Source organism: Oncorhynchus nerka, unplaced genomic scaffold, assembly GCF_034236695.1.
Source record: "Oncorhynchus nerka isolate Pitt River unplaced genomic scaffold, Oner_Uvic_2.0 unplaced_scaffold_1009, whole genome shotgun sequence".
Taxonomy (NCBI): domain Eukaryota; kingdom Metazoa; phylum Chordata; class Actinopteri; order Salmoniformes; family Salmonidae; genus Oncorhynchus; species Oncorhynchus nerka.
The window spans coordinates 147,146-158,897 of NW_027040292.1; the positions used below are offsets into that span (position 1 = coordinate 147,146).

Below are 11,752 nucleotides of genomic sequence, written 5' to 3' on the forward strand. Positions count from 1 at the left end.
GTAGAGGTATATTACCCAGCCACCCAGGCTGGTAGAGGTATATTACCCAGCCACCCAGGCTGGTAGAGGTATATTACCCAACCACCCAGGCTGGTAGAGTTATATTACCCAGGCTGGTAGAGGTATATTACCCAGGCTGGTAGAGGTATATTACCCAGGCTGGTAGAGGTATATTACCCAGGCTGGTAGAGGTATATTACCCAGGCTGGTAGAGGTATATTACCCAGACTGGTAGAGGTATATTACCCAGGCTGGTAGAGTTATATTACCCAGGCTGGTAGAGGTATATTACCCAGGCTGGTAGAGGTATATTACCCAGCCACCCAGTCTGGTAGAGGTATATTACCCAGCCACCCAGGCTGGTAGAGGTATAATACCCAACCACCCAGGCTGGTAGAGGTATAATACCCAAACACCCTGGCTGGTAGAGGTATATTACCCAGGCTGGTAGAGGTATATTACCCAGCCACCCAGGATGGTAGAGGTATATTACCCAGGATGGTAGAGGTATATTACCCAGCCACCCAGGCTGGTAGAGGTATATTACCCAGGCTGGTAGAGGTATATTACCCAGCCACCCAGGCTGGTAGAGGTATATTACCCAGCCACCCAGGCTGGTAGAGGTATAATACCCAACCACCCAGGCTGGTAGAGGTATAATACCCAACCACCCAGGCTGGTAGAGGTATATTACCCAGGCTGGTAGAGGTATATTACCCAGCCACCCAGGCTGGTAGAGGTATATTACCCAGGCTGGTAGAGGTATATTACCCAGCCACCCAGGCTGGTAGAGGTATATTACCCAGGCTGGTAGAGGTATATTACCCAGGCTGGTAGAGGTATATTACCCAGGGTGGTAGAGGTATATTACCCAGGCTGGTAGAGGTATATTACCCAAGCTGGTAGAGGTATATTACCCAGGCTGGTAGAGGTATATTACCCAGGCTGGTAGAGGTATATTACCCAGCCACCCAGGCTGGTAGAGGTATAATACCCAGGCTGGTAGAGGTATATTACCCAGGCTGGTAGAGGTATATTACCCAGGCTGGTAGAGGTATATTACCCAGACTGGTAGAGGTATATTACCCAGGCTGGAAGAGGTATATTACCCAGGCTGGTAGAGGTATATTACCCAGCCACCCAGGCTGGTAGAGGTATATTACCCAGGCTGGTAGAGGTATATTACCCAGGCTGGTAGAGGTATATTACCCAACAACCCAGCCTGGTAGAGGTATATTACCCAGACTGGTAGAGGTATATTACCCAGCCACCCAGGCTGGTAGAGTTATATTACCCAACCACCCAGGCTGGTAGAGGTATATTAACCAGGCTGGTAGAGGTATATTACCCAGCCTCCCAGGCTGGTAGAGGTATAATACCCAGGCTGGTAGAGGTATAATACCCAGGCTGGTAGAGGTATATTACCCAGCCTCCCAGGCTGGTAGAGGTATATTACCCAGGCTGGTAGAGGTATATTACCCAGGCTGGTAGAGGTATATTACCCAGGCTGGTAGAGGTATATTACCCAGCCACCCAGGCTGGTAGAGGTATATTACCCAGCCACCCAGGCTGGTAGAGGTATATTACCCAACCACCCAGGCTGGTAGAGTTATATTACCCAGGCTGGTAGAGGTATATTACCCAGGCTGGTAGAGGTATATTACCCAGGCTGGTAGAGGTATATTACCCAGGCTGGTAGAGGTATATTACCCAGGCTGGTAGAGGTATATTACCCAGACTGGTAGAGTTATATTACCCAGGCTGGTAGAGGTATATTACCCAGGCTGGTAGAGGTATATTACCCAGGCTGGTAGAGGTATATTACCCAGCCACCCAGTCTGGTAGAGGTATATTACCCAGCCACCCAGGCTGGTAGAGGTATAATACCCAACCACCCAGGCTGGTAGAGGTATAATACCCAAACACCCAGGCTGGTAGAGGTATATTACCCAGGTTGGTAGAGGTATATTACCCAGCCACCCAGGCTGGTAGAGGTATATTACCCAGGATGGTAGAGGTATATTACCCAGCCACCCAGGCTGGTAGAGGTATATTACCCAGGCTGGTAGAGGTATATTACCCAGCCACCCAGGCTGGTAGAGGTATATTACCCAGCCACCCAGGCTGGTAGAGGTATAATACCCAACCACCCAGGCTGGTAGAGGTATATTACCCAGGCTGGTAGAGGTATATTACCCAGCCACCCAGGCTGGTAGAGGTATATTACCCAGGCTGGTAGAGGTATATTACCCAGCCACCCAGGCTGGTAGAGGTATATTACCCACGCTGGTAGAGGTATATTACCCAGGCTGGTAGAGGTATATTACCCAACAACCCAGCCTGGTAGAGGTATATTACCCAGGCTGGTAGAGTTATATTACCCAGGCCGGTAGAGTTATATTACCCAACCACCCAGGCTGGTAGAGGTATATTACCCAGCCACCCAGGCTGGTAGAGGTATATTACCCAGGCTGGTAGAGGTATATTACCCAGGGTGGTAGAGGTATATTACCCAGGCTGGTAGAGGTATATTACCCAGGCTGGTAGAGGTATATTACCCAGGCTGGTAGAGGTATATTACCCAGCCACCCAGTCTGGTAGAGGTATATTACCCAGCCACCCAGGCTGGTAGAGGTATAATACCCAACCACCCAGGCTGGTAGAGGTATAATACCCAAACACCCAGGCTGGTAGAGGTATATTACCCAGGCTGGTAGAGGTATATTACCCAGCCACCCAGGCTGGTAGAGGTATATTACCCAACCACCCAGGCTGGTAGAGTTATATTACCCAGGCTGGTAGAGGTATATTACCCAGGCTGGTAGAGGTATATTACCCAGGCTGGTAGAGGTATATTACCCAGGCTGGTAGAGGTATATTACCCAGGCTGGTAGAGGTATATTACCCAACAACCCAGCCTGGTAGAGGTATATTACCCAGACTGGTAGAGGTATATTACCCAGCCACCCAGGCTGGTAGAGTTATATTACCCAACCACCCAGGCTGGTAGAGGTATATTAACCAGGCTGGTAGAGGTATATTACCCAGCCTCCCAGGCTGGTAGAGGTATAATACCCAGGCTGGTAGAGGTATAATACCCAGGCTGGTAGAGGTATATTACCCAGCCTCCCAGGCTGGTAGAGGTATATTACCCAGGCTGGTAGAGGTATATTACCCAGGCTGGTAGAGGTATATTACCCAGGCTGGTAGAGGTATATTACCCAGCCACCCAGGCTGGTAGAGGTATATTACCCAGCCACCCAGGCTGGTAGAGGTATATTACCCAACCACCCAGGCTGGTAGAGTTATATTACCCAGGCTGGTAGAGGTATATTACCCAGGCTGGTAGAGGTATATTACCCAGGCTGGTAGAGGTATATTACCCAGGCTGGTAGAGGTATATTACCCAGGCTGGTAGAGGTATATTACCCAGACTGGTAGAGTTATATTACCCAGGCTGGTAGAGGTATATTACCCAGGCTGGTAGAGGTATATTACCCAGGCTGGTAGAGGTATATTACCCAGCCACCCAGTCTGGTAGAGGTATATTACCCAGCCACCCAGGCTGGTAGAGGTATAATACCCAACCACCCAGGCTGGTAGAGGTATAATACCCAAACACCCAGGCTGGTAGAGGTATATTACCCAGGTTGGTAGAGGTATATTACCCAGCCACCCAGGCTGGTAGAGGTATATTACCCAGGATGGTAGAGGTATATTACCCAGCCACCCAGGCTGGTAGAGGTATATTACCCAGGCTGGTAGAGGTATATTACCCAGCCACCCAGGCTGGTAGAGGTATATTACCCAGCCACCCAGGCTGGTAGAGGTATAATACCCAACCACCCAGGCTGGTAGAGGTATATTACCCAGGCTGGTAGAGGTATATTACCCAGCCACCCAGGCTGGTAGAGGTATATTACCCAGGCTGGTAGAGGTATATTACCCAGCCACCCAGGCTGGTAGAGGTATATTACCCACGCTGGTAGAGGTATATTACCCAGGCTGGTAGAGGTATATTACCCAACAACCCAGCCTGGTAGAGGTATATTACCCAGGCTGGTAGAGTTATATTACCCAGGCCGGTAGAGTTATATTACCCAACCACCCAGGCTGGTAGAGGTATATTACCCAGCCACCCAGGCTGGTAGAGGTATATTACCCAGGCTGGTAGAGGTATATTACCCAGGGTGGTAGAGGTATATTACCCAGGCTGGTAGAGGTATATTACCCAGGCTGGTAGAGGTATATTACCCAGGCTGGTAGAGGTATATTACCCAGCCACCCAGTCTGGTAGAGGTATATTACCCAGCCACCCAGGCTGGTAGAGGTATAATACCCAACCACCCAGGCTGGTAGAGGTATAATACCCAAACACCCAGGCTGGTAGAGGTATATTACCCAGGCTGGTAGAGGTATATTACCCAGCCACCCAGGCTGGTAGAGGTATATTACCCAACCACCCAGGCTGGTAGAGTTATATTACCCAGGCTGGTAGAGGTATATTACCCAGGCTGGTAGAGGTATATTACCCAGGCTGGTAGAGGTATATTACCCAGGCTGGTAGAGGTATATTACCCAGGCTGGTAGAGTTATATTACCCAGGCTGGTAGAGGTATATTACCCAGGCTGGTAGAGGTATATTACCCAGCCACCCAGTCTGGTAGAGGTATAATACCCAACCACCCAGGCTGGTAGAGGTATAATACCCAAACACCCAGGATGGTAGAGGTATATTACCCAGGCTGGTAGAGGTATATTACCCAGCCACCCAGGCTGGTAGAGGTATATTACCCAGGATGGTAGAGGTATATTACCCAGCCACCCAGGCTGGTAGAGGTATATTACCCAGGCTGGTAGAGGTATATTACCCAGCCACCCAGGCTGGTAGAGGTATATTACCCAGGATGGTAGAGGTATATTACCCAGCCACCCAGGCTGGTAGAGGTATATTACCCAGGCTGGTAGAGGTATATTACCCAGCCACCCAGGCTGGTAGAGGTATATTACCCAGCCACCCAGGCTGGTAGAGGTATAATACCCAACCACCCAGGCTGGTAGAGGTATAATACCCAACCACCCAGGCTGGTAGAGGTATATTACCCAGGCTGGTAGAGGTATATTACCCAGCCACCCAGGCTGGTAGAGGTATATTACCCAGGCTGGTAGAGGTATATTACCCAGGGTGGTAGAGGTATATTACCCAGGCTGGTAGAGGTATATTACCCAAGCTGGTAGAGGTATATTACCCAGGCTGGTAGAGGTATAATACCCAGGCTGGTAGAGGTATATTACCCAGGCTGGTAGAGGTATATTACCCAGGCTGGTAGAGGTATATTACCCAGACTGGTAGAGGTATATTACCCAGGCTGGTAGAGGTATATTACCCAGGCTGGTAGAGGTATATTACCCAGATTGGTAGAGGTATATTACCCAGGCTGGTAGAGGTATATTACCCAGGCTGGTATAGTTATATTACCCAACCACCCAGGCTGGTAGAGTTATATTACCCAACCACCCAGGCTGGTAGAGTTATATTACCCAACCACCCAGGCTGGTAGAGGTATATTACCCAGGCTGGTAGAGGTATATTACCCAGGCTGGTAGAGTTATAATACTCAGGCTGGTAGAGGTATATTACCCAGGCTGGTAGAGTTATATTACCCAACCACCCAGGCTGGTAGAGGTATATTACCCAACCACCCAGGCTGGTAGAGGTATATTACCCAGGCTGGTAGAGGTATATTACCCAGCCACCCAGGCTGGTAGAGGTATATTACCCAGGCTGGTAGAGGTATATTACCCAGGCTGGTAGAGGTATATTACCCAGACTGGTAGAGGTATATTACCCAGGCTGGTAGAGGTATATTACCCAGGCTGGTAGAGGTATATTACCCAGATTGGTAGAGGTATATTACCCAGGCTGGTAGAGGTATATTACCCAGGCTGGTAGAGTTATATTACCCAACCACCCAGGCTGGTAGAGTTATATTACCCAACCACCCAGGCTGGTAGAGTTATATTACCCAACCACCCAGGCTGGTAGAGGTATATTACCCAGGCTGGTAGAGGTATATTACCCAGGCTGGTAGAGTTATAATACTCAGGCTGGTAGAGGTATATTACCCAGGCTGGTAGAGTTATATTACCCAACCACCCAGGCTGGTAGAGGTATATTACCCAACCACCCAGGCTGGTAGAGGTATATTACCCAACCACCCAGGCTGGTAGAGGTATATTACCCAGGCTGGTAGAGGTATATTACCCAGCCACCCAGGCTGGTAGAGTTATATTACCCAGGCTGGTAGAGGTATATTACCCAGGCTGGTAGAGGTATATTACCCAGACTGGTAGAGGTATATTACCCAGCCACCCAGGCTGGTAGAGTTATATTACCCAACCACCCAGGCTGGAAGAGGTATATTACCCAACCACCCAGGCTGGAAGAGGTATATTACCCAGGCTGGTAGAGGTATATTACCCAGCCACCCAGGCTGGTAGAGGTATATTACCCAGGATGGTAGAGGTATATTACCCAGCCACCCAGGCTGGTAGAGGTATATTACCCAGGCTGGTAGAGGTATATTACCCAGCCACCCAGGCTGGTAGAGGTATATTACCCAGCCACCCAGGCTGGTAGAGGTATAATACCCAACCACCCAGGCTGGTAGAGGTATAATACCCAACCACCCAGGCTGGTAGAGGTATATTACCCAGGCTGGTAGAGGTATATTACCCAGCCACCCAGGCTGGTAGAGGTATATTACCCAGGCTGGTAGAGGTATATTACCCAGCCACCCAGGCTGGTAGAGGTATAATACCCAGGCTGGTAGAGGTATATTACCCAGGCTGGTAGAGGTATATTACCCAACAACCCAGCCTGGTAGAGGTATATTACCCAGGCTGGTAGAGTTATATTACCCATGCCGGTAGAGTTATATTACCCAACCACCCAGGCTGGTAGAGGTATATTACCCAGCCACCCAGGCTGGTAGAGGTATATTACCCAGGCTGGTAGAGGTATATTACCCAGGCTGGTAGAGGTATATTACCCAGGGTGGTAGAGGTATATTACCCAGGCTGGTAGAGGTATATTACCCAAGCTGGTAGAGGTATATTACCCAGGCTGGTAGAGGTATATTACCCAGGCTGGTAGAGGTATATTACCCAGCCACCCAGGCTGTTAGAGGTATAATACCCAGGCTGGTAGAGGTATATTACCCAGGCTGGTAGAGGTATATTACCCAGACTGGTAGAGGTATATTACCCAGGCTGGTAGAGGTATATTACCCAGGCTGGTAGAGGTATATTACCCAGATTGGTAGAGGTATATTACCCAGGCTGGTAGAGGTATATTACCCAGGCTGGTAGAGTTATATTACCCAACCACCCAGGCTGGTAGAGTTATATTACCCAACCACCCAGGCTGGTAGAGTTATATTACCCAACCACCCAGGCTGGTAGAGGTATATTACCCAGGCTGGTAGAGGTATATTACCCAGGCTGGTAGAGTTATAATACTCAGGCTGGTAGAGGTATATTACCCAACCACCCAGGCTGGTAGAGTTATATTACCCAGGCTGGTAGAGTTATATTACCCAACCACCCAGGCTGGTAGAGGTATATTACCCAACCACCCAGGCTGGTAGAGGTATATTACCCAGGCTGGTAGAGGTATATTACCCAGCCACCCAGGCTGGTAGAGTTATATTACCCAGGCTGGTAGAGGTATATTACCCAGGCTGGTAGAGGTATATTACCCAGCCACCCAGGCTGGTAGAGTTATATTACCCAACCACCCAGGCTGGAAGAGGTATATTACCCAACCACCCAGGCTGGAAGAGGTATATTACCCAGGCTGGTAGAGGTATATTACCCAGCCACCCAGGCTGGTAGAGGTATATTACCCAGGCTGGTAGAGGTATATTACCCAGGCTGGTAGAGGTATATTACCCAACAACCCAGCCTGGTAGAGGTATATTACCCAGGCCGGTAGAGTTATATTACCCAGGCTGGTAGAGGTATATTACCCAGACTGGTAGAGTTATATTACCCAGGCTGGTAGAGTTATATTACCCAACCACCCAGGCTGGTAGAGGTATATTACCCAGGCTGGTAGAGGTATATTACCCAGACTGGTAGAGTTATATTACCCAGCCACCCAGCCTGGTAGAGGTATATTACCCAGGCTGGTAGAGGTATATTACCCAGACTGGTAGAGTTATATTACCCAGGCCGGTAGAGTTATATTACCCAACCACCCAGGCTGGTAGAGGTATATTACCCAGCCACCCAGGCTGGTAGAGGTATATTACCCAGGCTGGTAGAGGTATATTACCCAGGCTGGTAGAGGTATATTACCCAGGCTGGTAGAGGTATATTACCCAGGCTGGTAGAGTTATATTACCCAACCACCCAGGCTGGTAGAGGTATATTACCCAGCCACCCAGGCTGGTAGAGGTATATTACCCAGCCACCCAGGCTGGTAGAGGTATATTACCCAGCCACCCAGGCTGGTAGAGGTATATTACCCAGCCACCCAGGCTGGTAGAGGTATATTACCCAGCCACCCAGGCTGGTAGAAGTATATTACCCAGGCTGGTAGAGGTATATTACCCAGACTGGTAGAGGTATATTACCCAGGCTGGTAGAGGTATATTACCCAGACTGGTAGAGGTATATTACCCAGCCACCCAGGCTGGTAGAGTTATATTACCCAACCACCCAGGCTGGTAGAGGTATATTACCCAGCCACCCAGGCTGGTAGAGGCCTCCTTTACCTTCTTTCTGCGGACGCCACTGGAACTCTAGCACCACATCATCGTGTCCCACGAAGGTGTGGACGGGGCTGTTGAGGTCCAGAGCACTCCATAGCAACAAGCTGTTCTCACGTCTCAGCTGGGGAACCATCACGGTCACCAGGCCATTGGAGAAAGGCTACACACACATACCACACACACACACACACACACATCACACACACAGACCACACACACACACACACGGTTACAGACAGAGATATATCCCTAACACTCAGACAGATATCCACTCTTCACATGAGGAGATCTGGTGAAGGGAAGGGTCAACTCACAGTATATCTGGCCTTCCACACAGGAACCTGACAGGACAGGATGTTCAGATACTTCCTGGGCTGTCTGTAGTCCCAGAACTGCACGGAGAGATTGGAGGACGGCACGGAGAGATTGGAGGACGGCACAGTAGGTACAACGGGAGAATCATAGCAAAAAGCTACGTGAATATCCTTCATAGCGAAAAACTTCAATTCAAAAGCCCAGGCGTTGATTTGCTTAAATCACGAAACACAACAGGCGCTTTTTAGAGACAGGCTTATATTTGAGCCTCTATTTCCTTAATGCGCTTTAGCTCATTTGCATAGTTCATTGTTTAATTCAAAGCATTTTAATCCATTTCTTCATTTCCTGTCCTGACTGGACGTTCTGGGGAAAGATAGGTAATTTACCCTGACTGGACGTTCTGGGGAAAGATAGGTAATTTACCCTGACTGGACGTTCTGGGGAAAGATAGGTAATTCACCCTGACGGAGTTGTCCTGACTGGACGTTCTGGGGAAAGATAGGTAATTCACCCTGACGGAGTTGTCCTGACTGGACGTTCTGGGGAAATATAGGTAATTCACCCTGACGGAGTTGTCCTGACTGGATGTTCTGGGGAAAGATGGGTAATTCACCCTGACGGAGTTGTCCTGACTGGACGTTCTGGGGAAAGATAGGTAATTCACCCTGACGGAGTTGTCCTGACTGGACGTGGCCAGGATGTATTCGTTGTCAGGGTGCCAGTCCAGACCGTGGATCTTAGACAGGTGAGCTGCAACGTACTCCACTGCTGTGTTGGGTTTCTGGGAAATAGATACACAGGACCATCAGGCACAAACCAAGACAAAGGGACACTCACTGAACATGATACAGGACACTCACTGAACATGATACAGGACACAGGGCACCTACACAGGTTATAATGTAGTACTGACAGGTTATAATGTAGTACTGACCCTACACAGGTTATAATGTAGTACTGACCCTACACAGGTTATAATGTAGTACCGACCCTACACAGGTTATAATGTAGTACTGACCCTACACAGGTTATAATGTAGTACTGACCCTACACAGGTTATAATGTAGTACTGACCCTACACAGGTTATAATGTAGTACTGACCCTACACAGGTTATAATGTAGTACTGACAGGTTATAATGTAGTACTGACCCTACACAGGTTATAATGTAGTACTGACCCTAGGTTATAATGTAGTACTGACCCTACACAGGTTATAATGTAGTACTGACTTATAATGACCCTACACAGGTTATAATGTAGTACTGACCCTACACAGGTTATAATGTAGTACTGACCCTACACAGGTTATAATGTAGTACTGACCCTACACAGGTTATAATGTAGTACTGACCCTACACAGGTTATAATGTAGTACTGACCCTACACAGGTTTATAATGTAGTACTGACCCTACACAGGTTATAATGTAGTACTGACAGGTTATAATGTAGTACTGACCCTACACAGGTTATAATGTAGTACTGACCCTACACAGGTTATAATGTAGTACTGACCCTACACAGGTTATAATGTAGTACTGACAGGTTATAATGTAGTACTGACAGGTTATAATGTAGTACTGACCCTACTACAGGTTATAATGTAGTACTGACCTTACATAATGTAGTACTGACCCTAGGTTATAATGTAGTACTGACCCTACACAGGTTATAATGTAGTACTGACCCTACACAGGTTATAATGTAGTACTGACCTACACAGGTTATAATGTAGTACTGACACAGGTTATAATGTAGTACTGACCCTACACAGGTTATAATGTAGTTACTGACAGGTTATAATGTAGTACTGACCCTACACAGGTTATAATGTAGTACTGACACAGGTTATAATGTAGTACTGACAGGTTATAATGTAGTACTGACCCTACACAGGTTATAATGTAGTACTGACCCTACACAGGTTATAATGTAGTACTGACAGGTTATAATGTAGTACTGACCCTACACAGGTTATAATGTAGTACTGACCCTACACAGGTTATAATGTAGTACAGGTTATAATGTAGTACTGACCCTACTACTTATAATGACCCTACTGACCCTAGGTTATAATGTAGTACTGACCCTGACACAGGTTATAATGTTATAATGTTACTGACCCTACACAGGTTATAATGTAGTACTGACCCTACACAGGTTATAATGTAGTACTGACCCTACACAGGTTATAATGTAGTACACAGGTTATAATGACTGACCTACACAGGTTATAATGTAGTACTGACCCTACACAGGTTATAATGTAGTACTGACCCTACACAGGTTATAATGTAGTACTGACCCTACACAGGTTATAATGTAGTACACAGGTTATAATGTAGTACTGACCCTACACAGGTTATAATGTAGTACTGACCCTACACAGGTTATAATGTAGTACTGACCCTACACAGGTTATAATGTAGTACTGACCCTACACAGGTTATAATGTAGTACTGACCCTACACAGGTTATAATGTAGTACTGACAGGTTATAATGTAGTACTGACCCTACACAGGTTATAATGTAGTACTGACCCTACACAGGTTATAATGTAGTACTGACCCTTATAATGTAGTACTGACAGGTTATAATGTAGTACTGACCCTACACAGGTTATAATGTAGTACTGACCCTAGGTTATAATGTAGTA

The 11,752-nt window shown here is 47.6% G+C and overlaps 1 protein-coding gene across 1 annotated transcript in view; it reads right to left on the bottom strand.

The window, feature by feature from the left end:
- The window catches only part of LOC135570264 (GATOR2 complex protein WDR59-like), a gene marked incomplete at its 5' end in the record, with an annotated part of 39,247 nt that overhangs the window by 20,463 nt on the left and 7,032 nt on the right, over positions 1 to 11,752 (bottom strand). The window contains 3 exons of the mRNA XM_065016383.1: positions 8,781 to 8,937; positions 9,092 to 9,169; positions 9,760 to 9,876. Of these exons, the coding sequence (XP_064872455.1) occupies positions 8,781 to 8,937; positions 9,092 to 9,169; positions 9,760 to 9,876 (352 nt within the window). The remainder of the gene's footprint in view (positions 1 to 8,780; positions 8,938 to 9,091; positions 9,170 to 9,759; positions 9,877 to 11,752) is intronic.